The sequence below is a fragment of the Peromyscus maniculatus genome, chromosome 6, assembly GCF_049852395.1.
Source record: "Peromyscus maniculatus bairdii isolate BWxNUB_F1_BW_parent chromosome 6, HU_Pman_BW_mat_3.1, whole genome shotgun sequence".
In the NCBI taxonomy this organism is placed as follows: domain Eukaryota; kingdom Metazoa; phylum Chordata; class Mammalia; order Rodentia; family Cricetidae; genus Peromyscus; species Peromyscus maniculatus.
Window position 1 is genome coordinate 73281812 of NC_134857.1, and position 27486 is coordinate 73309297.

The 27486-nt window shown below is 41.3% G+C and overlaps 1 protein-coding gene across 1 annotated transcript; it reads right to left on the bottom strand.

Moving 5' to 3' along the window:
• Positions 1 to 2168: 2168 nt before the first annotated feature.
• Positions 2169 to 3230, bottom strand: LOC143274043 (speckle-type POZ protein-like). Its single transcript, XM_076575318.1, has one exon. The coding sequence runs from the start codon at positions 3228 to 3230 to the stop codon at positions 2169 to 2171; it is 1062 nt and encodes a 353-aa protein (XP_076431433.1).
• Positions 3231 to 27486: the final 24256 nt, after the last annotated feature.

A 27486-nucleotide genomic window follows, 5' to 3' on the forward strand; every position in this document is an offset into this window, starting at 1 on the left:
CAACTGTAACCAGGTCACTCTTGATAAATGGATATCCATGTTGTTAAATACATGAATAACCCCTATCTCAGCTACCATGGCTACTTTGATCATGGGCCCATGGGGCAATAACAAGGATGACTTGGGGAAGAGTTTGACTGTCCGACTAATGGGTCATCCTATCTACTTGATTATTGACCTCCTCCTCTGCCGAAGGCATCTTTCATAGACATTTACTGTGGACAAAAGTATCTTCACATTCTTTGCTCCTTGGCAGATCTGTCCAAATACTTCTTCCTTAAATGTCTTTCCAAGTTTTCATTATTTTTCCCCTTTGTTTTTATTTTTAATTATGTCATACAATACATCCTGAATAGTCTCCCCTCCCTCCACTCCATGTAGATGTACTACTCCTCTGATTCCCTTGAGAAAAGCACAGGCCTCCTGGGGATATCAAATGAATACAGCATAAGAAGATGGAGTAAGAGTAGGCACAAACCCTCATGTCAAGGCTCAAGGAGCCAACCCAGAAGGAAGAAAAGGTACCCAAGATCAGACAAAACAGTCAGAGACTCCCCAATCTGCCTTTGTTAGGAGCTGCACAAAAGCCCTGAGCTAAACAACCACAGTATATATACAGAGGAGTTGGTTCAGACCCATGCAGGCTCTGTGATTGCTTCTTCAGTCTCTGTGAAGCCCCATGAGCTGTGTTTAGTTGAATCTGTGTGATCTGTTGGCTGAGGTTTTGATCCCTCCTATCATCCTGCCTTCCTGTCTTCCTTGAGGTTCCCTGACCTCTGCCTAATGTTTGGCTGTGGATCTCAGTATCTGCTCCCATCAGCTTCGAAAGAATGCCTACTGTTGACTGTAGCAGGAATCTTAAAAGGTCTTATTAGTAAAATCAAACCTGGAAGCCAGGTATTGGGTTAATACTGGAAGATCAGAGAGACAGACCAGCCACAGCTACCTCACCTTGCCAATCCCTCAGCTGATCCTATTTCCTCAGACTGGAAGCCTCTGAATCCTCATCCAGAATGAATCTCAGCTGAACTGTTACTAAAAGCCTAAAATCTTAACCAGACAAATGCTTCTAGTTTCTGGTCTTCACGCCTTACATATCTTTCTGCTTTCTGCCATCACTGCCTGGGATTAAAGGCTCACCTTCTGGGATTAAAGGCGTGAGTCACCATGCCTGGCTGTTTCCAATGTGGCCTTGAATTCCCAGAGATCCAGTGGGATTTCTGTCTCTGGAATGCTAGGATTAAAGGTTTGAGTGCCACCCTTTTCTAGCCTTTGTATCTAGTGGCTATACTTTCTCTGAACCCAGATAAGTTTATTAGGGTGCACAATACTTTGAGGAACACAATACCACCAAAGTTGACATTTGGGCTAGGTTCCAATCTATGAATATACATAATTTCATTAGGTTTCTTTAATTGATGTGTGTGTGTGTGTGTGTGTGTGTGTGTGTGTGTGTGTGTGTGTGTAGACACTGAACAAACTTCCACAGCTGAGCAGAGCTGGATGGACTAAAATGGCTTTCTTTAAACAGAAACACTACTGGAATCCACAAGCTGATTTTAAAATTTTTATTCATTTTGTATTTTGGGGGGTTAGGTACAGTCTACAGAGATGTTTGTGCCCATAGAGACAAGAGGAGAACTGTACAAGGATCATCTACAAGAGCAACAATTGCTTTTGTCAACTGATTCATCTTTCTATTCCCACACACTGAGTTTGGAGAAAAATGTCTTCATTCTCTTCCCCTTCTCTTGTAATCAAATATTCAGGTTTGTTTTTTTCCTTTCTGAGTCCTTGACCATATGTTCTGCTCAGTCCAATCCAGACAAGTTTCTCCAAAGAAACCCTGTTGTAATGTGCTTGGGGCCAGCAATTAAATATGAATTCCAGTTTACAACTCATTAGACAAAAATCAAACCAGTACAGCAACAGGGAAAAGGCTGAGTAGATTGTACCAGAGTCCAGACCTTCCCCTCCCACACCCTTCCATTCAACTCATTTACACCTGTATTAAAGCCTCATCCACCATCTGTCTTTCCCCAGATTCACTGTAAATGCTACATAGGTCCCATAGTCTACCCAGGTGTAATTGATCACTACACTGGCTGCTGCTTCTGGAAGAAACATGTAGGTCATAGCAGACCAGGTACTAGGGTCGATTTAGGCTTTTAAGTGGGCTGCCTGAAAAGGCGGTGAGCAGAAGCCAGGGAATGGTATGCTTCAGCTACCAACTGGGGACATGTCTCCACTATTGTCTTCCAGCCTGAGGTCTCAGAGACCTCAAAAGCATGTGCTGTAATGAAATCCAGTGCCTCAGTTTTCAGCTGCCTTGCTCTATGGAGGTGAGCCAGGAAGAGAGTGTGGGCAGCATTCTCCACAGAGAGGTCCCTGAAGAGGGCATCCTCACACATGACCTTCAAACGCTCCAGGCCATACTTGTCAGCAGCTGCCATCACAGCAGCTGCCATGCTGTCCATGTCTGGTGCTTTTCCGGTGTAAATGAAGTCCATCATTGTCTTGAAGACTTGTGGCTCCAGGTCATGGATCTCAATGCGATTCTTTCTGCTCTCCTCCATGTCATGTTGAAACATGACTCTGAAAACTGGAGAGCGAGCTGCTAAGATGGCCTTGTGAGCCTGAAATTCCTGGCCAGCTACCACCAGGCAGCAGTCTGTGAACTGGGAATTCTCCCACAGCTCTCCTAGTTCATCTGCCAATGTGCATCTGGGAACCTGAATTCTTGGCTTTCTGTTCTGGTCAGAGATGGGCATAGAGTCATCAACCATACTCACCTTGCAGAGGAGGGTGAGCTTGTCATCTGGGAGAAGCCATGGTGCAAAGGACAGGAGGAAGTTTCGAAGGATGAACTTTTTATATCCCAGTTCAACACCTGGCTCGAACCTAGAGACAATAGGTTTGCTCTCTCCGTGGGTTGTCTCTCCTTCCGAGCTTAACATCAAGAACTGGAACTTTGCCCAAACAGGACTCTTTTGACAGCTGAGCAACACTAGGTAAACTGACAGGTAATCTGCACTTTCTTCATCCACTCCCTTTGGGTGTACTCTCAAACACCATTTGTCATTGGCTCCTATTGAGAAAGTTGGGCTTCTAATGCTTTCCTGAATTTCCTCCAGAATAAAACGGAAGTTGCTGATGGTCCACCTGTAGTAAAAATTCTGGACGTTGATTTGGGTGTGGTCACATCTCTGGGCTGTCTGGTCTCCTGACATTTCTGGAGGTAGTTTGAACGTTAAACTGGATCCAAAATGAAGAGCTAGCAATTGTTTTCTCTTGACTCTGTGGGATACAATAATTGACCTGGTTTAGATTTTCAGTTTCTATTTTTCATTTGTTCCATCTTCTATGATGGTGGAAACTTGGGTCTGAAATATTCTATCCACATTTCAACTATAGACAACTTGAAAATTTGGAACATTTTATACACTCATATCAAAGATGTTATACTAGGGTTCTGCAGAGTAACAGAACATATATAATTAATCTTTCTGTGTATGAACAAAGGGGATTCATTAGAATGACTTAGGGCTGTAGTTCTGCTATTCCCACATTGGCTAGCTGTGAAGAGAAAATCCAAGAATCCAGTACTTACTCAGTCCAGGAGGTTGGACGTGTCCCTGGGTCTTCAGTATATCTTGGAATTCTGAAGAAAAATTCTCTAATGCCATGGAAGGAATGGAATGGCTACAAGGTGAGGGCAAGCAGGCAAAGAGCAAGGGCTTCCTCCTTCCATGTCCTTTTATATGCTTCTAACAGAGGGTGTGGCCCAATTTAGGGTGTGTCTTCTAGTCTCCAGATCTGGATTAAAGGTGTGTGTGTCTTCAGGCCCTGAGATCTGGATTAGATGTTTGTTTCTTTTTACTTTCAAAGTGTGTATTTGAAGTGTATCTACCTACTTCAACTTAAGCAAAACATTTCTCACCGTTTTGCCCTCCATATTAGGATCTTAGTTAATTCCATGTCTAGTTAGGTTGAGAATCAAGAATAACCACCAAAAGTGTATTTTGCTTTCTGTGGTTCATCTTCTGTTTAATACGGGTTTGTGTCCATTCCACAGAGCTGTTATCTACTCTTCTAGGGGTTTTACACTGATTCCTACCACTAACACGATCCAGGAGAGGTGTTTTCCTTACCCTGTCAGGGGACTCACGGTTCACAACATGGAGGTCAGGGGGTAAGAATTCATATACGGTGGGTAAGAAGCAGAGCCAGGCAGGAACCCTGAAAGTGACAATCTTTTTTCCTGACTTTTATTCATCCAGACTGACAGTCCCCAGGATGGCGCCACCAACTTTTGATAGTGGTCACTCCCTCCCCCTCAGATAATCCTCTTTAGAAATGCTCTTCCAGATCCAGTTAAGGGTGTGCTAGGAGAAGATCCTAAGTGCTTCTCAATTCCATCATGCTTACTGCCAAGTTTCAGCTTCTTAATACCTCATAATTTTCATCCTTCACTGGTGAGTTCTGTCCTCTTTAAAATTTCAACTTCCATGCTTACTTTGCTAGGACTTCAAAGAGAGATAGGATAACAGTGTGTGGTATGCAAAATGAAAAAAAAACTTTAAATAAGTAAGCAAACCATTTTTAAAAAGAGAGACCCCATTCTGGTTTCCAAATAGTGCAGAAAATATTCAACAGTTACCAAAGAAGGGGTTTTGAGACTGTTCCCGTTAGAATGTGATGTCTTAAATGCTCTCCACATCTGTCATCTCTCTCCAGTTCATCAGGTCTGGAGAGACTCACTAAGCCTTGAAGACATGAAGATACCTCAGTGATTCAATCAACTCAGCAATTCCCAGCCTCGCTCTCCTAAAGTCTGACTGCAGTGCTTTTCATCCCTCAATACAGAACACATCAATCAACTGGATTTGATGCCTAAATTGTTGTTTTGTCTTAGGAACCTTTGGCAAGTGACTATCTAGTAACATCAGTGACTATTCTCCATGTGGATTTGGGGTCAGAGTGGCAGATACTGTTTCCCTCAAACTCTCTGGTCCTGGGCTTTTTTTTCTGGTGGGGAGATTTTTAGTGATTATGCTATTTTAATAGGATTTATTGGTTTGTTTAGAACACATGTCTGACCTTGATTTTATTTTGCTAAGTGGGACCTATTGTTTCTGACTTTGTTTATGTTGGTTCCCTTAGATGGATCCGGAAGACTGTTTCTAAGCAGTGTTGTACCCCAAGGGTTTAGGGTCTTGAGTGGGCGTCCCAAGAATCCAGACTCCAGTCCAGTTGATGCAACAGCACGAGGTTTTTATTGAAGAAACTGTACAGACAGCAAACTCTACTCCTAAGAGCAAGAGCCACATCTTACTGCAGTCACATGGGGGTTTTTAAAGGAAAACACACAAAAGCCATAAGATTACAATTCCCATACAATTTCATTTCACAGGATCATAGTCTGATCACAGAGTGGGTACAGTCAGGTCCCCATGTACATTGTTCTGGAAACCTTAAGGGGGTTATCAGGGTGGGAGTGGAGTATACATAAAGGTCACAGTGGTCCTTCCTGGAACACTTGCAACTATCCCAGTCACAGTTGAGCACATCTCTTAACAGAAATCTTTTTACATTGTTACATTGTTACAGGTTGAATAATGACTGAGTCAGGTGGCCCTTGAAACTAGTTTTCTTTTTAGTTCCTTATTTTCTGGGGCTTGGGGGTGTAAGCCTGAAGGGTTAGGGTCTTTCAGAAGGATTATCTGAGAGGCAGGGGAAAGACCACCACTAAAGTTTGTTGGAGTCATCCTGGGACTCTGATTCTGGATGGAATAAAAGGAGGAAAGAATAGAGTCACCCTCAGGAGTTCCTGGCTCTGATTCCACCTCACCATGTATGAGGTTTTCACCTGCCATCCATGTTGTGAAAACTAAGACCACTAACAAGTTAAGAAAAACACCCCTTCCCTGATGGTGTTTATAGCAGCAGTCATTGTAACAACATACGAGAGTAAATAATAGCTATGCAAATGTTGACATGATCCCTCACTGATGGAAGACAAACCACAAGAAATAACACACCCTTGTGATGGCTATTCTTGGTTCTCAACTTCACTATATCTGGAATTAACAAAACACCAAAATTGAGAGCACACCTCTGAGAAATTATTGCTTAATTTGAAGTAGATAGATCCATGTTAAACAGGGACTTTTGAGGAAGGAAGACACACACCTTTAATCCAGACCTAGAGGTTTGGGGACACACCTTTAATTGGTGCTACTTCATTTTTTTAATAACTACATATTATTCACCACTTATATATTCTTCTTCATGATAATGTCTCTGCTAAATTGTTTTAAAAAATTATACTAGACCTTTGTTTTGCTTTCTTTTACATTTAATTTTTGTGTGTTTGGGTTTTTTGAGTTTAAGCCACTTAAGAAGGACAGCCTCAACTCAAATGAACTGTTTCCCAGGCCTCCGCTTAAACTCCCTATGTATTCCAGGCTGCCACTGCAGATTGCCATTGCCTCCTGAATATAATTAAAAAGGACATCACTATTTCCAGCCTCCGAATCTGTTCTTTGAGGAGGAGGTCATATTAAAGGATGTGGACCTCAAACATCCAAGATTCCTACTTCCTCTGTTTCCCAATGCAAGCCTAAGCCAAAGAAGGAAGATTAAATTATACATTTATTACATATATGGAGGAAATATAGTGAATTTGACATATTTCTAGACATTTTTCACAATGACCTTCCTGCATATAAGCAATCCTAAGCCAAGAGTATCTTGAGCTGTAAGGGTTAACCACACACACAATGAAAAGTAACTTTCAGCCTGATTTGGGTTCTTTCCCTTTCTGTTTTTGAAAGGGAGTGTCCTTCCACAGTCTTGAGTGTCTTTGAACACATTCTATAGACCAAGCTGGATGAAAAACATAGAGATCTGCCTACCTCTGTCTTTTGAGGCCTGGTATCAAATGTTTGAATTCTTAAATTATTAGAGAGACAACAGTAAAATGATTGGCAAGGGCAGGATTAAGACATACTGAAAAAATATTCTTTTCTTTCTTTCTTTTTTTTTTTTTTGGTTTTTGGTTTTTGGTTTTTCCAGACGGAGTTTCTCTGTGTAGCTTTGTGCCTTTCCTGGAACTTGCTTTGTAGACCAGGCCAGACTCTAACTCACAGAGATCTGCCTGCCTCTATGTCCCGAGTGCTGGGATTAAAGGCCTGTACTACCACTGCCCAGCCAAAAATTACTCTTAAATTAGTGGAATGTAGGTGGTAGGCCCTATGTACTCTAGCACTCAGAGCCTGAGGGAATGTATTCAAGAGTCCTCTGGCCTGCGCTGTATACTGAGTTTCACCACAGCATGAAGAAATGAAAGAAAACAACAAGGAGACATTAAGACATTTCTCCTCACCTTTGAATTTTGCTTGATTTTTCTCTTGCCCCCTGCCCAAAGTGGAGAGATTTTTCTCATGGTCTCTGTGTCTCCATATATGTATATATATTTACTTCATTGATTTGTTTTTATTTTAAGACTGTCTTGCTGCAGAGCCAGGCTAGCCTTGAACCTACAATCCTTTCACCTCATCCTCAAAGGTAAGAAGATTATGCATGAGCACCACCCATCCTGACTCTTGACCCCTTTATGGAATGCTCTGGAGAATAAATAAATCGAAATATTCTATGAGTCTCTGACATCCTCCTCTTGATCTCCAGGCAGCATTCTTCTCTCTGTGGTATTGCACATATGCATGCTGTCATCTGTGGGCAGCTGCATCTGTGTGTTTTGCAGGAGATAAAGTCAGGAATGTCCAACATGTTAGGCAAGTTCCCTACTTCTGAACTATATTTTCACACTTTACCCTCCTTGGGCCTTCCCTTCATTTCTTCCTTTCTTAAGGCTCATCACTGTCCCAAAGAGAACTGGTTCCTGCAAGGACACAGAATACTTGGCACTGTCATTCTGAGATGGATGTTACTCATTCTTTGTTGTATGGGGACATGGGGATTCACATCTCTAATCTCAGCACTCACAGAGTGTAAGACTTGGGGACCAATCTGCTCTACATCAGGAATTCTAGATAGGCACAGCTACCTAGTGAGGTCATATCACAAATTAATAGTAATGATGATGATTATGATGCTTTAAGTATACTAATAAAAATAATAATAATGATCAGTAGTTATATACATCTCGATTGGCTTTGAATATTATAAATTTATAAACTCAAGTTCCAGTTGCTTTGGGGATACTATCTTACAAGGACTCCAACGTACAGTATGGCTCGTTAAGAAAGGGAATGGCTCAGCTGCCTTTAGCCTACTGGCTATGGGTGAGATAGGACCTCTGTTGGTCTTTTCTGTGTCGAACACACAGATTGCAAGCCCAGTGCCACTTTGACATCTTTGGCAGCAGTTAACTGCAACTCACACACGATTGAGCCTGTATGATAATGAATATTCAGAGATGGGTAATGCCTGGGGGGCGCTCACCAACCTGAGACAGAGCGCCTGTGGGCCTGGGCAGGCTTCTCCATGACCGGTAAGGTGACCTGTTGACATCTCACGCAACCCAAGTCAGAAGCTCATTTTTTAATAAAAGGGGGACCTGTAGGTCCCTGTTCTCCATTTTGGGTAACTGTTGCCTTGCTTGCTGACCTTGACCTTGATATCCTCCCTATGCTAATTCCCTGCCAGGTTCCACCCTCCTGAATGCTTAAGGGAAGTTCCTTGTCTGTGTATCCTGAATAACGGGCATTAACAGCTTAGATGCAAGATTGTAAAACATCAGTAGCGAACTTCTGCCCTCCGGGGTTCTCCCATTGTGCTGTAAGCCTGTATTTAAGACCTACTCCCTCCTTCAATAAATGACATTCGGCATTGAAAATTAAAATATATATATAATTGTGAATACTGCGAATGTAATCTAGGAATACCACAAATGTGATTAATATCATGAGTGTAATTAATGAATATCATGAGTGTAATTTAAAAATAAAATAATAGAAATAATAATAATAAAGTCTTGCTGTTCTTTATTAATGTTAAAGACAAGCTTTCTATACCATTTGCTAAAAACTAACAGTGTGGTTAAGGTAATTAAATAGAAATTCATGAACTAAGCATGATGTGGTAGTCTATGGCTTTGACCACAGTAGTCTGAAGGCAAAGGCTGACTCAATTCTATGTGTCTGAAGCTAATTTGGTCCATAGAGCATCTTCTAGGAGAGCCAGACATGCAGAGTGAAAAGTCATCAAAAAAGAAAGAACAAGGGACATAGGAATGAAATCATGACTACCTACCTCTTTGTGGGAGCCTACAGAGGTTTCCTAGTGAGATCTGTGCTTGCGTTACATAGCAGGACTGCAGAAGAGGATGACTGGATCATGGGCCTAGATGCCAGGTGCTTGGAAGGGTCTATACTTGGTTGTATCTAGCAAGGGGGAGGTCTTTTTCTCCTCCCATTGTCATGGTTATAAAAAGCCCTTTTGAATAAAGTTCTGGGCCATTGGGTATTGACCCAGGTCCTCCTGAAGCTATCTTGTATTTCTGTCTTCCTTCTTCTTGGCTAGGCCTATCATTTCAAGTTCTGTATTCCTCTCTCCTCCTCATAGGAACCCTGTAAAAGGTGGGGGCTGGCCCCCCACACCTCTTGAATTTCTGCTAAAATATTTCAAACTGCCAAAGATTTAGAGAACAAACTAGTTTTTCCGAGCTGTTCCATCATCTTGGCTGTCTGAACCCAATCTAAAGAGAAAGCTGGACTCAAAAATGAAGAGATCTATCTAACTCAGCCTCCTGAGGGCTGAGATTAAATGCTTGGCTTTTTTAAATTCATTTTTTATTGATTCTTTGTGGGTTTCATGTCATACATCCAGAGTCATCCATCTCCCTGTCCCTTCATATCCACCCTCCACCCTTACAACCTCTCCCACAAAACAAAACAAAATTCAAAAGAGAAACAAAAAAATCAAAAGAAAACCAACCAAACTAACTATCACACAAAAATAAAGTCCCAAGGTGGAAGGTGTAGTGTGACACAGTGAGTCCCACAATATACCCTTTAGTCCATCTTTTCTTTACATCTTTACTTGTAAGTGTTCATTGCAATGAATCAGTGTTCTGGTCTGAGGTCTCTGGCTGCTATACTGCTACATGGGTCCTCACTGGGACTCCTCTTGGATAACCTTCCTTGTTGCCTTGTGTCATAGAGATCCTTTGTGTCCAGAGATCCTGCAGCTTTGGATCTGTAGGTCCGGCCACTTCACATGCTCCAGCAGTTCATACATGAGGTGAGTGTTGGATGGGCCACCTCATAGTCCTGGTTCTGGGCTTGGGTGGTAGCTGGGTTGGTCAGCCTCCCAGCTTTCCCTCATGGACACCAACAAGGTGAGTTCTCTAGCATTGCTGTTGCTAGCTCACCCACTGCAGCAGGCAGCAAGGAGTACAGTCACCTCTCCTGTCCTCTCACCCTCAGGCTGTCTTACCTGCACCACCACCCCACCAACAAGGTCAGATTGACTTTGTTGTCCTTGTGAGGTATCAGAATTGGTGTCCTGGTGGGGTGTCAGAACTAGTGGGACTGGGAAGCAAGAATGCCCAGGATCCATGATGTGAAATTTCCAAATAATCAGTAAAAATATTTTGAAAAAATCGGGGGAGAATTTGTGTGGAATCCATAGATTTTAGCTGGGTGGATGGGTGGGTGGGTGGGGAAGAAAGCTGCAGCTGGTGTTCTGTTGCAATTCTAGGGATGAGACTGGGGGATTGGATTTGGAGGGAAGGAGGAAGTTCTTCAGTTGGCTTACCTATTTCTTTGTCTTGTTCTGCTGGTGTGTTCTTAGTGAATGCCTGCTGGTGTTGGAGGCTGGGATGATGGGTTGATTTGGGGGAAGGAAGATTGGGGAAGAAGATCTTTGTGAACCAGTGGGGATAGGGTCTGACAGGAAAGAGACCACAGCAGATTTTCTACTACAGAGGAGAGGATGACACCAGGAAAATTGAAAGTAGAGGAGCAAAAGTAGAGGTGTGGATCTGCATTCAGCCTACTTGTTTCCCTGGAAAGAGTGGGTTAGCAAGGGTGCCTTGATGAGTTGGGAGCTGGGACAAAGCAATGAGTCGGGGGTGGGGAGGTTAGAAGGGGAAGATGTATGGGATGTGCACACAGGGTGCAGAGCAGTTTTCAGGGTGTTCTGCTGCAGAGCTTGGGATGAGACTGGGGGATTGGATGTAAAAGAACAGAGAGAACAGAAGAGAGCTGAAGGCAGCCTACCTCATTTTCTGGCACACATGGCCTAGAGTTGTGGTTTGTAACCTGTGTGTCCCAGTGGAATCCATGATCTTGGGCCACAGTTACACCTCTCTGAGAATTTAGTATCTTGGTCAGAAGCTACACTGTATGGAATACCATGATAGTTGACAAGGCATTCTGTTTGTCCCTGCATGGTAGTTTTGGTAAAATCATTACAGGCAGGAAATGCAAATATATAACTAGAATAAGTATCTCCTTCATGATGGACATGGTGTTGTCCATTCCACAGAGGAAGTAGCCCAATGTAGTCATCGTTTCATGACTTTGTTAGCTGGTCAGCCTGGAGAATGGTGACACATCTGGGGCTCTGTGTTGGTCTCTGTTGTTGGCAGATCTGGCATTCAGCAACTGGTGTCCAGCAACTATAAATAGGTCACTCTTGATGAGTGGATATCCATGTTGTGATTCCATTCATAACCCCTATCTCAGCTACCACAGGTACTTTGATCATGGGCCCATTGCGTAATAAAGAGGATAGCTTGTTACAGAGTCTGACTGTACATTAAGTGGTTCATCCTATCTACTTGATTATTAAACTCCTCAGATGAAGGCAATTTTTATGAGCGTTCACAGGGGACAAAAGAACTTCACATTAGTTGCTCCTTTGCAGATCTGTGTAAATACTACTTCCTGAAATGTATTTCCATATTTCTAGTTTTCTTTTTGGATTTTTTTTCTTCTCTCATAGAGTCCCATCTGACCATAGTCTCCCCTCCCTCCACTCCACATACATATACAACTCTGTTTCCCTTCAGAAAAGCAAAGGTCTCCTGGGGATATCAAATGAACACAGGATAACAAAATGTAATAAGAGTAGGCACAAACCCTCATATCAAGGCTGGAGGAGCCAACTCAGAAGGAGCCAATATCCGACAACAGTTCAGAGACTCCACACACTCCTGCCATTAGGATTTCCACAAACCCCCTGAGCTGAACAAGCACATTAAATACAAAGAGGACTTAGTACAGACCCATGCAGGCCTTGTGATGGCCTCCTCAGTGTCTATGAGCCTCTACAAACACTCTTTAGTTGACTCTGTGAGCTCTGTACCCCTTGTGTCTTTGATGCCTCCTACAACCCGGCCTTTCCCTCTTCCTTGAGGTTCACTGAGTTCTGCTCATTGTTTGGCTATAAATCTCAGTATCTGCTCCCAACAGCTGTTGGAGAAATCCCACCTGATGTCCATTTTACTAAGCACCAATATCCCAGTGTAACAGAACTCATTAGGTATTGTCTCATGGATTGTGTGTGTAAGAGTGTGTATGGGTGTGTGTGTGTGTATGTGTGTGTGTGTGGCAGTGAAGACACTGCACCAACTTTTACAGCTGAGCACAGCTGGATGGACTAAAATGGCTGTTTTCAAACAAAAACACCACGGGAATCCATAAGCTGATTTTACAATTTTTATTCATTGGATATTTTATTTTGGTAATTTATTTATTAGAGATAGATGTGCCCATGGAGACAAGAGGAGGACTGAATAAAAGGACCCGTGCAAGATCAACAATTGCTTTTGCCAAGTGAGCCATCTCCCCTGTCCCAAACACTGAGTTTGGAGAAAAACTTTCTTCATTATCTTTGCTTCTCTTGTAATCAAACATTCATATTTGTTTTCTCCTTTCTGAGTCCTTGATCATATCTTCTGCTCAGTTCAATCCAGTTAGGTTTTTCCAAAGAAACCCTGTTGTAATGTGCTTGGTGCCAGCAGTTAAAATGAATTTCAGATTCTAACTCCTTAGACAAAAATCAACCCAGTATAACAACAGGGTAGAGGCTATGTAGATGGTACCAGAGTCCAAGGCTCCCTGTACCTCAACCTGACACTGACTCCTTTACATCTGTTTAAAGCCTCAGCCACAATGCTGTTATTCCATAGATCCACTGGAAATTTTCCACACATCCCATAGTCTAGCCAGGTATTGGTAACACCATGAGTACTGCATCTGGGAGACAAGTGTAGGACAAGGTTTGCCAGGTGCTAGGATCACTTCAAGCATTTAATAGGGTGCTCCAGGAAAGGGCAGTGAGCAGGCCTGAAACCAAAAACTTCAAACACTAAGTGGGGACATGAGCCCACCATTGTCTTCCAGTCTGAGGTCTCAGAGACCTCAGAAGCATGAGCCGTAATGAAATCCAGTGTCTGGGTTTTTAGCTGCCCTGAGCTGTGGTGGTCAGCCAGGAAGAGAGTGTGGGTAGCATTCTCCACAGAGAGGTCCCTGAAGAGGGCATCCTCACACATGACCTTCAAATGCTCCAGGCCATACTTGTCAGCAGCTGCCAGCAAGGCAGCTGCCATGCTATTGAGGTCTGGTGCTGTTCCTGTGTAAATGAAGTCCATCATTACCTTGAAGACTTGTGGCTCCAGGTCAGGGATCTCAACACGATTCTTTCTGCTCTCCTCCATGTCTTGTTGAAACATGGCTCTGAAAACTGGAGAGCAAGCTGCTAAGATGGCCTTATGAGCCCAGAATTCCTGGCCAGCTACCACTAGGCAGCAGTCTGTCAACTGGGAATTCTCCCACAGCTCTCCTAGCTCCTCTGCCAATGTGCATCTGGGAACCAGAATTCCTGGCTTCTTGTTTTGGTCAGAGAGGCTCAAAGAGACCTGGGCCATGCTCACCTTGCAGACAAGGGTGATCTGGTGATCTGGGAGAAGCGAAAATGCATGGGACAAGAGAAAATCTTGAAGAATAAACTTTTTGTAACCCCAGTCTTGTCCTGGCACTAACCTAAATGCTCTTGGGCTCTTCTTGACTTGTGTATTCTCTCCTTCTGCACTTATGATTCAGAACTGGAACTTTGCCCAAACAGGACTCTTTAGACAGCTGAGCAACACTAGGTAAACTGACAGGTAATCTACACTTTCTTCATCGACTCTGTTCGGGTGTACTCTCAAACACCATTTGTCATTGGCTCCTATTGAGAAAGTGGGGCTTCTAATGCTTTGCCGCATTTCCTCAGCAAAAAAGGGAAGTTGCTGATGGTCCACCTGTAGGAGAAATCCTGATCGCTGATTTTCTGTGCTCCCATTCTGGGCTATCTCATCTCCTGCCATTTCTCCTGCAGATAGTTTGAAGGTTCAACTGGATTGAAAATGAAGAACTAGCAATTGTTTTCTCTTCACCCTGTGAGACAATAACAGACAGGATTTTGATTTTAGTTTTTCGTTCTCATCTGTTTCCTCTTCTACCAGTTTGGAAACTTGGGTCTCTGATATTTTCTATGCAGATTTCAATGCTAATTTCAGAGAACACAGTCTAGGCTACTTGATACCCTTACATTACTCCATTATTTTCTAGATTGAATCTTAGGTCAATAGGTAACTTGTTTTGACAATTATACACAGCTTTTGGATAGTTTTGATCACTCATTCTATTAATTCCTATCAAAAATGTTGCACTAGGGTTCTGTAGAGGAACAGAATATATACAAAGAATTCCCCCCTCTCTCATATATATATATATAATCAAAGGGAATTTATTAGAATGACTCTGGGCTGCAGTCCTGCTATGCCCACATTACCTTTGAAGGGAAAGGCCAAGATTCCAGTACTTACTCTGTCCAAGGACTTTGGATATGTCTGCTGGTCTTCAGTATATGCTGGTGTTCCAAAAATTCTCTATTGCCAGGGTAGGGATGGACTTGTTGCAAGGTGAGGGCAAGCAGGCAAATAGCAAGAGCTTCCTTCTTCCATGTCATTTTATGTGCTTCTAACAGAAGGTGTGGCCCAATTTAGGGTGTGTCTTCCAGCCTTAAGATCTGGATTAAAGATGTGTTTGTCTTCAGGTCTTGAGATTCCGATTAAATGTTTGTGTCATTTTACCTCCAAAGTCTGTCCTTTAAATGGATCTACCTACATCAAATGAAGCAAAACACTTCTCTCTGTTGTGGCCTCCATTGTAGGGTTTTATTTAATTCCATGTCTTGTTAAGTTGGGAACCAGCAAAAAACAGCACAAGTGTATTTTGCTTATTGTGGATTCATGTTAAATAAAACAGGGATGGTGTCTATTGCTACACAGCAGTTATTTCCTCTTCTCAGGGTTTTGCAATAAGTCCTCCCACTATCATGATCGGGAGAGAGGTGCTTTCTTACTCTGTCAGGGGTCTCAGTGTTCACAACATGGAGTTCAGTGTGGAAGAATTCATATGTGGTGATCAAGTAGCAGAGCCAGGCAGCAACTCTGAAAGTGGCAGTTTTCTTTCATCCAGACTCACATTCCCTGGGATGTCTCCATATACTTTCAGTGGTGATCTTGCCCCTCCCCGTCAGATAATCCTCCTTGCAAAAACAGTTCTGGATCTACTAAGGGTGTGCTATGAGAAGATCCTAAGTTCTCAGTTCCAAGAACCTGACTGCCCTGATTCAGATTCTCAATACCTCATAATTTTCATCCTCCACTGGTGAGTTCTGTTTTCTTTAAACTTTGAACTTCCATGCTTACTCTGATGGACCTTAAAAGTGAGACAGTATTCTGCTTTTCAAAGGGTGCAGAATATATTCAACAATTACTGAAGAAGGGGTTATGAAACAGTTCTTCTTAGAATGTGATCTGTAAAATGCTCCCCACATCTATCACCTCTCTCCAGTTCATCATGTCTAGAGGGACTCACTAAGCCTAGAGGACTGGGAAATACCTTCAGTGATTCAATAAACTCAGCAATTCCCTTCATAGCTCTCCTGAAATCTGGTTCTAATGCTGCTCATCCCTCAGTTCAAAATAAATCAATTGGTTTTGATCTCTGAATTTTTGGTTACTCATTTTGGAACCTTTGGCAGGAGGCTAGCTAGTAGCCTCTGAGACTTTTCTGTATGTGTTAAGGGCCAGGGTAGCAGAAACCCCTTCCCTCAAATATCTCATTTGTAATGAAGTTTGACAATTCCTACAAGACCCCTCATTTTTAAGTCAAGTGCTCCACCTGTAAGTCCTGACCTTCCATGAGCATGCTCCTGCAGAGTGGGAGCAATTCTCTCAATGGGGAACTGACTCCTGCCTGGGTCTCAAGTACAAGATCTTTTCATATAGTTTCTCATTCCAGGAATGGAACAAGCATAGGTTTTATTTCAGGTAGACAGTTCTCTGGGGGACATGCTACAGCCAAAGTGATTCAGATTCCCAACAGGAAAAGACAAAGTCTTAAGCAGCAGAGGTGTCCCCACCAGAGAAATCCAACAGTCAATAGAGCAAAACAATAAAACATGTAGAATGACTTGCAAAAAACACAACACAACACAACACACACACACACATATATATATACACACACACACACACACACACACACACACACACACACACACACATATATATATACACACACACACACACACACACACACACACACACACACACACACACACACGAGACAGAGACAGAGAGAAGAGACTGTTTGAAAATGGATTTAGGAAAATAGAAAATCTTTCTTAGCCAGCTGGCAAACACATGAGATATTTGGGATCCTAGTGAAGCAACTAGGCCTTTCTTAGTGTGGGCTTTTAAGCAAAATTCCATATTCTGGGTTGACAAACTTCAGTTAATAAGAAGATAGCCCAAACTGGCACTACAGAAGCCAAAATTGTTACTATATTTGAAGCAAGGTTTGAACATTTAGAGATATTCCTAGAACTATGGACTTTGGTGGATTAAGCCTTTGTTTTAGCTGTGGCAGGGGTTACTGTTTTTTTTTTTCAGCAAGTGCTGGGTTTTACACCTTGAATGGTACTTCCTTCATGGAGACAGTTGTGCTTACCCATGTTGGCCTGCTAATGTCTGGTCCCTCTTATACACGTGGGTAAGTGCACCATGAGCATATGGTACCTCACAGGCTGAAAGACTCTGTTGGATGCCCTGGATAACTGGATAACTGCATTACTGACTGTTGTCAGCTGACTTGTTAATGAAGTGAGTTGGATGGCAGTCTTCTGGAAAGGTATTCAGCACCTTTGACTGCTGAACCATTTCTCCATACCACCACAGTTACTTTCTTAAGGAGGATGGAACAGCTCTGAAAGACTAAATCCTTTCTCAATCATTGGCATCTGACATATTTTAGCAGGAATTCAGAGGTAATCATGATTTCATTTCTATTTCTTTCTTTCATTTTTAATTGCTTTCTACTCTCCATGTCTGGCTCTCCTAGATGTTGCTCTATGGACCAAGTTAGACCTCAGACTAGCGAGTTCAGTCAGTCTCTCCCTTCAGACTGCTCTGATCAATGCCATAGACTTTCAGATCATGCCTAGTTCATGAATTTCTCTTTAATCACAGTAACCAATACTGTTAACTTTAAAAAAAAATGATATTGAAAGGTTACCTTTAATATTAATTTAATGATTAGCAAGAACTTTTATTCATTTCAATATTAATTGAGTCAAAATATTTGAGTCAAATTAAATAAGCTATTTCCTGCCATAGTAGGTTTTTCCCTAATGGTTGGACTGAGAAAATAGCCAGGAACATAGGAGAAGTAGGGTTTTTGAAATTCTAAAAATGCAAGGCTAAGGGTTTTCTGAGAGTTGGTGAGAGTGTTGCAGATGAATTTTGGTGATGTAGGGACTTGGCTAATTTTATTCACCAGGAACCAGTGACAAAGAGAAATAAGTGTTTGAGAGAATGCCTGAAATGATCTATGAACAAAGCCAAGATTTTCTCTCTGTTTATTTGGTGTTGTTCAACTGTCCAAAGAGTCAAAGAACCATGTTGGGGCAAAGAACCTTGCTGCATTAGGGCCATGGACCCAGACATAACCTCCCAAAGCAGTTAGGTCCTGGAAGTCACCATGAACCTGAGTCACACACCCCTTGGAATGGCATGGCCTCTGTATTGTAGACTTGACTTAGTCTTCCATGGACTCCTTCCAATCATCTGCTCTTTAAAGTAAAATTTGAAATCAAGAATGATGAGACCTGCAACAATTCTATTATCATTCTGTAATATTTTAGTGATCCAATGCTTTCTGTATTTCCATGTGAAGCTGAGAATGGTTGTTAAAAGATATGGAAAGAATTGTATTGTCATTTTGAAACAGATTGCTTTGTATCTGTAGATTGCTTTTGTAGTATGGCCAATTTTCGATGTTAATCTACTGACAATGGGCATGGGAGATCTTTTTATTTTCTCATATCTTCTCCAATTTCTTCCTAAAAGACTTGAAGTTTTATCATACAAGTCTTTCACTTACTTTGGTAGAGTTATCCCCAAGGTATTTTTGTTAGTATTTGGGCTATTGTGAAAGGTGTTTTTCTCTGATTTCTTTCCCAGTTTGTCTCTCATTAGTATTTAGGAGGACTACTGATTTTTTTAAAATATTTTATTACTGAAAGTAGATTCTTTACTTAGACAATGCATCCTAATCAGACCTTTCACTTCCTTAGTTTTTTTATCAAGCTTATTTGTTGATAGTGTTTATTAGCTGTAGGAAATTCCCTGTTGAATCATTGACATAACTTATGTGTATTATAGTGTTTTCTACAAATAAAGATTCTTTCTTCTTCCTTTTCAAATTGTATCCTTTTTATTGTCACTTGCCTTACTGATTTAATTAAGACTTCAATTGTCATATTGAACAGATAGAAAGAAATGAAACACCTTGTCATTTTTCATGCCTTAGTGGAATTGTTTGAGTTTCTCTTCATTAAGTTGATGTTGACTATGGAAAGGTTTTAAACTGTCATCGTTATATTTAGGTATGTCACCTATGTGCCAATCTCTCCTTGTCTTTTATCATGAAGAAATATTGAGTTTTGAAAAATGCTGTTCCTGAATTTTAAGATATGATAATGTGGTTTATGTCTTCCTGAGATTTAATCATTTGTGGGTTTATATGGTCAATTATCTTTTTTGATTTTTGTATATAGAACAATCCCTATACATCTGGGACAAAGCCTAATTCATCATGGTAAATTATTTTTGAATAATTTGGGACTCAATTCCCAATTATTTAATGAGTATATTTTCAGTGTTTATAAGTGAATTGGTCTGTGATTTAGGTATCAGTGTAATTTCAGACTCATACAATAATTTGGGCAAGTATCCAATGTTTTTATTTTCTGGAATAATTTGAGGAGGATGGGAAATAACTTGTCTTCAAATGGCAGGTAAATTGCTGTACCAAAGCTATCTTTTTCTGGGTTTCATTTGGTGGGGAGGCTTCTAGTGATTGTTCTATTTTACTAGTGTTCTTCTGTCTGGTTATAATACATATGTGATCTTGATATCATTTGTGCTATATGGGACCTATTATTTTTTTTTTTGGTTTTTTTCAATGTATATAACAACAGATTACCCTCTCATCCCTCTTCATGCTGTCACTCCCCAACCCCGACTTCCCTCCTTTCCCCGAGCAATCATCCCCTCTTCCAACAGGGTAAGTTCTCTCATTAGGGGACAAGCTAAGCTTGGTACATTCAGTTGAGGTAGGACCAAGCCCCTCCCCAATGCATCAAGGGTGAGCAAGGTGTCTAGCCCTAGGTAATGTGATCCAGAAAGCCAGCTCATGCACCAGGGATAGATCCTGATCCACTGCCATGGGCCCCTCAAACCCACCCAGCTACACACCTGCTCACGTATGCAGAGGTTCTAGTCTGGTTCCATGGAGGTTCCTCACCTGTAGGTCTAATGTTCATGAGTTTCTTTGAGCTTGGTTCAGTTGTCTCTCTAGATTTTTCCATCATAATCTTGACCCCCTTTCTCATATAATTCCTCTTTCCCTTCAACTGGACACCTGGAGCTCAGCCAGGTGCTTGGGTGTGAATCTCTGTATCTGCTTCCATCAGTTAATGGACAAAGGCTCTATGATAACACAAAGTATTCATCAGCCTTATTACCAGGGTAGGCCAGTTCAGGCACCATCACTACTATTGCTATTAGTCTAATCTGGGGTTGTGGCTTAATGATAATTTCCCTAGCACCAGGTTTCTCCCTTATCCCATAACATCTCCCTCTATCAAGACATCTCATTCACGGCTCTCCCACTCCATCTTTCCCCCACTTCAACCATCACGTTTTCTCACATCACATCCCCTGTTCCCTACTCTCTATTGCCCACACCTCATCGCCAGTACAATCATGGGGATCTCCTCTGTTTCCCCTTCCCAAGATGATCTGAATCCCTCTTAGGTTCCTCCTTGTTTCCTAGCTTATCTGAATGTGTGGGATTAATCTGATTATCTTTTGTTTTACCTCCAGTCTCCACTTATGAGTGAGTACATACCATGTTTGTCTTTCTGAGTCTGGATTACCTCACTGACAATTATATTTTCTATTTCCATACATTTTACATTTTACAAGTACATCCCTACCCGGGCCATAGAAAATTTTTGGAACAACAGCATACAGTGAAGACCAGCAGATACATCCAAAGTTCTTGGACTGAGTTAAGTACTGGATTTTTGGTCTTTCCCTTCACAAGTAATGTGGGATTAGCAGGACTGCAGGCCAAAGTTATTCTAATAAATCCCCTTTGATGAGAATATATATATATATATATATATATATATATATATATATATATTCCTTGTATGTATTCTGTTCCTCTAGAGAAACCTAGTGCAACATTTTTGATATGAATTAATAGAACGAGTGATCAAAACTATCTTAAAACTGTGCATAATTGTCAAAACAAGTTACCTATTGACCTAAGATTCAATCTAGAAAATAATGGAGTAATGTAAGGGTATCAAGTAGCCTAGACTGTGTTCTCTGAAATTAGCATTGAAATCTGCATAGAAAATATCAGAGACCCAAGTTTCCAAACTGGTAGAAGAGGAAACAGATGAGAATGAAAAACTAAAATCAAAATCCTGTCTGTTATTGTGTCTCACAGGGTGAAGAGAAAACAATTGCTAGTTCTTCATTTTCAATCCAGTTGAACCGTCAAACTACCTGCAGGAGAAATGGCAGGAGATGAGATCGCCCAGAGATGGGAGCACAGAAAATCAGCGATCAGGATTTCTCCTACAGGTGGACCATCAGCAACTTCCCTTTTTTGCTGAGGAAATGCAGCAAAGCATTAGAAGCCCCACTTTCTCAATAGGAGCCAATGACAAATGGTGTTTGAGAGTACACCCGAACAGAGTCGATGAAGAAAGTGCAGATTACCTGTCAGTTTACCTAGTGTTGCTCAGCTGTCTAAAGAGTCATGTTTGGGCAAAGTTCCAGTTCAGAATCATAAGTGCAGAAGGAGAGAATACACAAGTCAAGAAGAGCCCAAGAGCATTTAGGTTAGTGCCAGGACAAGACTAGGGTTACAAAAAGTTTATTCTTCAAGATTTTCTCTTGTCCCATGCATTTTGGCTTCTCCCAGATCACCAGATCACCCTTGTCTGCAAGGTGAGCATGGCCCAGGTCTCTTTGAGCCTCTCTGACCAAAACAAGAAGCCAGGAATTCTGGTTCCCAGATGCACATTGGCAGAGGAGCTAGGAGAGCTGTGGGAGAATTCCCAGTTGACAGACTGCTGCCTAGTGGTAGCTGGCCAGGAATTCTGGGCTCATAAGGCCATTTTAGCAGCTTGCTCTCCAGTTTTCAGAGCCAGGTTTCAACATGACATGGAGGAGAGCAGAAAGAATCGTGTTGAGATCCCTAACCTGGAGCCACAAGTCTTCAAGGTAATGATGGACGTCATTTACACAGAAACAGCCCCAGTCCTCAAAGGCATGGCAGCTGCCTTGCTGGCAGCTGCTGACAAGTATGGCCTGGAGCGTTTGAAGGTCATGTGTGAGGATGCCCTCTTCAGGGACTTCTCTGTGGAGAATGCTGCCCACACTCTTTCTGGCTGACCACCACAGCTCAGGGCAGCTGAAAACCCAGACACTGGATTTCATTACAGCTCATGCTTCTGAGGTCTCTGAGACCTCAGACTGGAAGACAATGGTGGGCTCATGTCCCCACTTAGTGTTTGAAGTTTATGGTTCCTTACCTGCTCACCACCCTTTCCTGGAGCACCCTATTAAATGCTTGAAGTGATCCTAGGACCTGGCAAACCTTGTCCTACACTTGTCTCCCAGAGGCAGTAGTCATGGTGTTACCAATACCTGGCTAGACTATGGGATGTGTGGAAAATTTCCAGTGGATCTATGGAATAACAGCATTGTGGCTGAGGCTTTAAACAGATGTAAAGGAGTCAATGTCAGGTTGAGGTACAGGGAGCCTTGGATTCTGGTACAATCTACATAGCCTCTACCCTGTTGTTATACTGGGTTGATTTTTGTCTAAGGAGTTAGAATCTGAAATTCATTTTAACTGCTGGCACCAAGCACATTACAATAGGGTTTCTTTGGAAAAACCTAACTGGATTGAACTGAGCAGGAGATATGATCAAGGAGTCAGAAAGGAGAAAACAAACATGAACATTTGATTACAAGAGAAGCAAAGATATTGAAGAAAGTTTTTCTCCTAACTCAGTGTTTGGGACAGGAGAGATGACTCAGTTCGCAAAAGCAACAGTTGCTCTTGCAGAGGACCTTTTTTTCAGTACTCTTCTTTTCTCCATGGGCACATCCATCTTGATTAAATAAAATACCCAAATAAAATATCCAATGAATAAAAATTGTAAAATCAGCTTTTGGATTCCAGTGGTGTTTGTTTGAAAACGGATATTTTTTTTCCCTCCAGCTGTGCTCAGCTGTAGAAGTTGGTGCAGTGTCTTCACTGACACACACATAAACACAATCAATGAGACAATACCTAATGAATTCTGTTATACTCAGATTGTTGCCTAGTTCAATGAACATCAGTTGGGATTTCTCCAACATCTATATGTTGGGAGCATATACTGAGATACACAGGCAAACATTGAGCAGAACTCAGTGAACCTCAAGGAAGAGGAGAAGGCAGAGTTGTAAAAGTTATCAAAGACACAAGGGGTACAGAACTCACAGATTCAACTATACAGGCTTCATAGGGGTTCACAGAAACAGAAGAGTCCATCACAAAGCCTGCATTGGTTTGTACCACATCCTCTCTACTTACTGTGCTAATTCAGCTCAGGGGGTTTGTGAGAGTCCTAACAGCAGGAGTGTGTGGAATCTCAGAACTGTTTGTAGGATATTGGAAACTTTTCTTCCTTCTGAGTTGGCTCCTCCAGCCTTGATATGAGGGTTTGTGCCTACTATTATTACACTTGTTATCTTGTGTTCATTTGATATCCCCAGGAGACCTTTGCTTTTCTGAAGGGAAACAGGAGCAGTACATATATGTGGAGTGGAGGGAGGGGAGACTGTGGTCAGATGGGACTGTTTGAGTGAAGAGAAAATAAAAACAAAAAAAAAAGTAAAAATTATAAAGACATGCGGGGTAGTAGTATCTGGACAGATCTGCAAAGGAGCAGAGAATGTGAAGATCTTTTGTGCCCTCTTAATGCCCATGAAAGATGCCTTCATCAGAGGAGAAGGTCAATAATCAAGTCGATAGGATGACCCACTTAGTGTACATCCCGATTCTGTAACAAGCTATCCTCATTATTACACAATGGGCCCATGATCAAAGTACCTGTGGTAGCTGAGATAGGGGTTATGCATGGAATCACAACATAGCTACCCACTCATCAAGAGTGACCTGGTTATAGCTGCTGCTACACCTGCTGCAGAATGCCAGATCTGCCAACAACAGAGACCAACACAGAGCCCCAGATATGTCACCATTCTCCAGGCTGACCAGCCAACAAAGTCATGAAACAATGACTACATTGGGCTAATTCCTCTGTGGAATGGACAATACTCTGTCTTTCCTGGAGTAGATACTTACTCTAGTTATATATTTGCATTTCCTGCCTGTAATGATTTTACCAAAACTACCACACAGAGACTAACTTTGTCAACTCTCACATATTCCATACAGTGTAGTTTCTGACCAAGATGCTAAATTCTCAGACAGAGAGGTGTAACTCTGGCCCACAATCATGGATTCCACTGGATGTACCTGGTTCACTAACTTCTTGAAACAGCTGTTAAGAACTTTTGAAGACACAGTTATAGAGCCAATGAAGTGACAACAACCCCGAGGGCTGGTGTAGGATTAGTCAGGAGGCAGGTTTCTCCACAGCCCAGATCCGTGGGTCCAGGCACCAGGTAGTAGAAAAGGGAATAATACCCCTCACTATGACCCCTAGTGATCTCTTGGGGAAAAAAAAAATCTTCCTCCTGTGTGGGGTGTTTACCCACCTACCTCACACATCCCCAGAGTTTTCTTGAGTGTGAGCAGCAGGAAATATTAGCTAGGATTTATTGCGGAGAATCTTGCAGAGATAAACAAAAAATAAAGGATATCCTCGAGAGAGCCTGGAACCTTTTCCAATGGGCCCTGACTGTCTCTACCCCAGGGTTTTTATAGAGACACCAAGGGGTGGATAAAAAGACCTCCCCCAGCATAGCCAAGTGCAGACCATCACAGACACATGCACTCAGGCCCATAGTCTCAATCATCCTCTTTGAGGACCTGCTGGGTAAAGCCAGGAGGAACCCGAAAATGAGCTCCTGCAGGTCCCCCTTTCTTAATATATATAAAATTACTTAATGGCTTACAGCTATCTCCATAGCTGTTACACCTCCCAGTATGGGAGTAGAGGATGATAAAGATGGCATTTCTCTTTTGAATTAGGTCCAAGTTGACTACAGCATTCTTAGCTGCCTCAAGCCCTTTCTGAACCAAAAACTCTTGAGGCAACTACAAACTTAAAGAATCCCTTAGCTTCATCATTGCCATTAACATGTTAACATAAATATTGCTATACATAGTCACAAATCTCTCAATCTTACAACTCAATGCAAACTCTTAACAGAACCATTTGAATTAGCATATATGGTGCTATATATACTGAACAATGTTCTCCATCCTACAACTTTAACTCAATCATTTGAATTTTCTTGTTAACAGAACATAGGAAAAGCTTCGATGTATTCACATCAAACTTAAACATTTCTTAACTCCACAAAACCAGGGTGCATTAAAATCAATAAGTTTCTGCGAACGTATTTCAAACCCATAACTCCTCCTTTTCTTTATAATTTTTTAAACAAAATCTCAAACCTAGTTAGAGGATCTCAAACTTATACAATTCCTACAAACCCATATTGAAAAGCAATATTTTCAATCTAACCATTAATACTTTGAAAACTTTCAGCAAAACATCCAAAAGCAGTTTCTTAATAAAACTCTTTACACACTTTAAAAGTAGTCTCTTAGTAGAACCCATTTGCATTTCTTACTAACATGACATTAATACCCTCAAACAATTTAAATTAAATGGAGAAAGGAATATTAACTCTCCCTTTTCTTTATAATTTTAAACAAAATCTCAAGCCTAGTTAGAAAACCCCAACTTTTGTTTAAACAGTTCCATTTGTAACACAAAATCAATTCCATAAGTAATTCCATTTTTACATAAACAGTTCCACAAAACAATTAATGAATCACCAGTTAATAAAGCATATGTGCATACACAAAACTGCATCTTGATTCTAGGTAGAAATAAATTTCTTCATTTAAACCGTTCCATTTTTAACCCAATTCCAGCAAACAGTTCCTAGGTCATTACTATGAATAAACTCAAAATTGTCCCATTGCAATGAAATCTCTATTGTTTATTTCATTTCTTAAGTCTTAAAATTCAAATGATAAATTCTGGTACTAGCCTTCCAAATATGAGAAATCCATAACCCAAATCTTTTTGTAATTTTATCTCATTTTAAGTTCAAAAAGTTCAAACAAGAAATAAATTCTGGTATCAGGCTTTCACTTCCAAATATGAAGAGACGTTTTTCAACCAAAACTATTTGCAGTTAACAATTTTTGTTCAAACAAGCGTCTCTGAACTTTTATTCTCAAGCCAGAGACCTTTTTAGGTACAGTAGTATTCTAAACCACACCGTTTTTGATGTTAGCTCAGGTTTTTCTGTGTTGCGTTGATTTTCCACAGATCTCAGCTGCAGATGCCTAGTTGTGCTGGTTCTGGCGTCAGCCATTCCTACCTTCTTAGCAGCACTGGAACTTTTGAAAACTGCTCAGACTGACTACTTTGCAGTCTACTAGGACACTTCCTTCTGTGTCTCAGGTTCTTTCACCATTTATATTAAGAATAGACTCACACTTAACATTTATACTTTACAAACTCACATATAACATTGTTTTGCCTTGCAAAGCATTTAAACTCACATTCAACATTTACATTGTTTTTACAAACTCACATATAACACATTAATATCTACTCATTTATACTCCTTAAGGAAACTGAAGAACTACTTTAGCAAATATATTTCTTATTACTTCTTATACTTATATTCATTCCATCTTATTCTTATTTAAAGTTACATTTACAACTAGCATCTTTACTTCTTACAAGCTTATTACTACATGTCTTAAGACTACATTAGATACCTCTTGCAAGCTTATATTCTTTATATTCCTTTTTTTTTTTTTTTTTTTGGTTTTTCGAGACAGGGTTTCTCTGTGTAGCTTTGCACCTTTTCTGGAACTCGCTTTGGAGACCAGGCTGGCCTCGAACTCACAGAGGTCCGCCTGCTTCTGCCTCCCGAGTACTGGGATTAAAGGCGTGCACCACCACCGCCCGGCACAAGCTTATATTCTTAAAGGAACTCTATAGATCTATTTCACAGACTTATATTGGGCTACCATTAGCATATATTTAACTTAGCAAACACCTAAAGATTAACACATAGATCTAACAAGAGAATTTTTATAAACTCACATATCTTATATTTGTTATGCCCAGATTGTGACCCCCCAAAGAGACCACCAAAGACACTGGATGTTTAGAATGCAACAGCAAGGTTTATTCTGCAGATACAAGTCTAGCTAGACAGGGGACTCATTCCTACACCCAACACAGTGAGGCAGGGAGGAGTTACTCTTTCTTGGGGAAGTTAGTTCTTATAGGCAAAACCCATAAAATTTCTTAGAGGGGAGGGGGTTAGTACGGGTCCATCCTTGATTGGTCCAGTTTTTCCTGGGCATGGACTTTATCTTATTCTAGCTTATCTGTTTGCCCTGTCAGGAGTTTTACAACTCCTCTCCGGGGTCTGGTCATGTTATCTCCAGAGAGGGGCATCTCATTGTTAATTGGTTACCATCAGACATCCTGACTCTGTTCTTTTGTTCCCGGGGCTGGCGCCATCATTTCTAGGGACTTGAAACTGGCCTGGGTCTATCTATATTGAGATATTTTTGTCTAAAGCCCCCTTTTTGA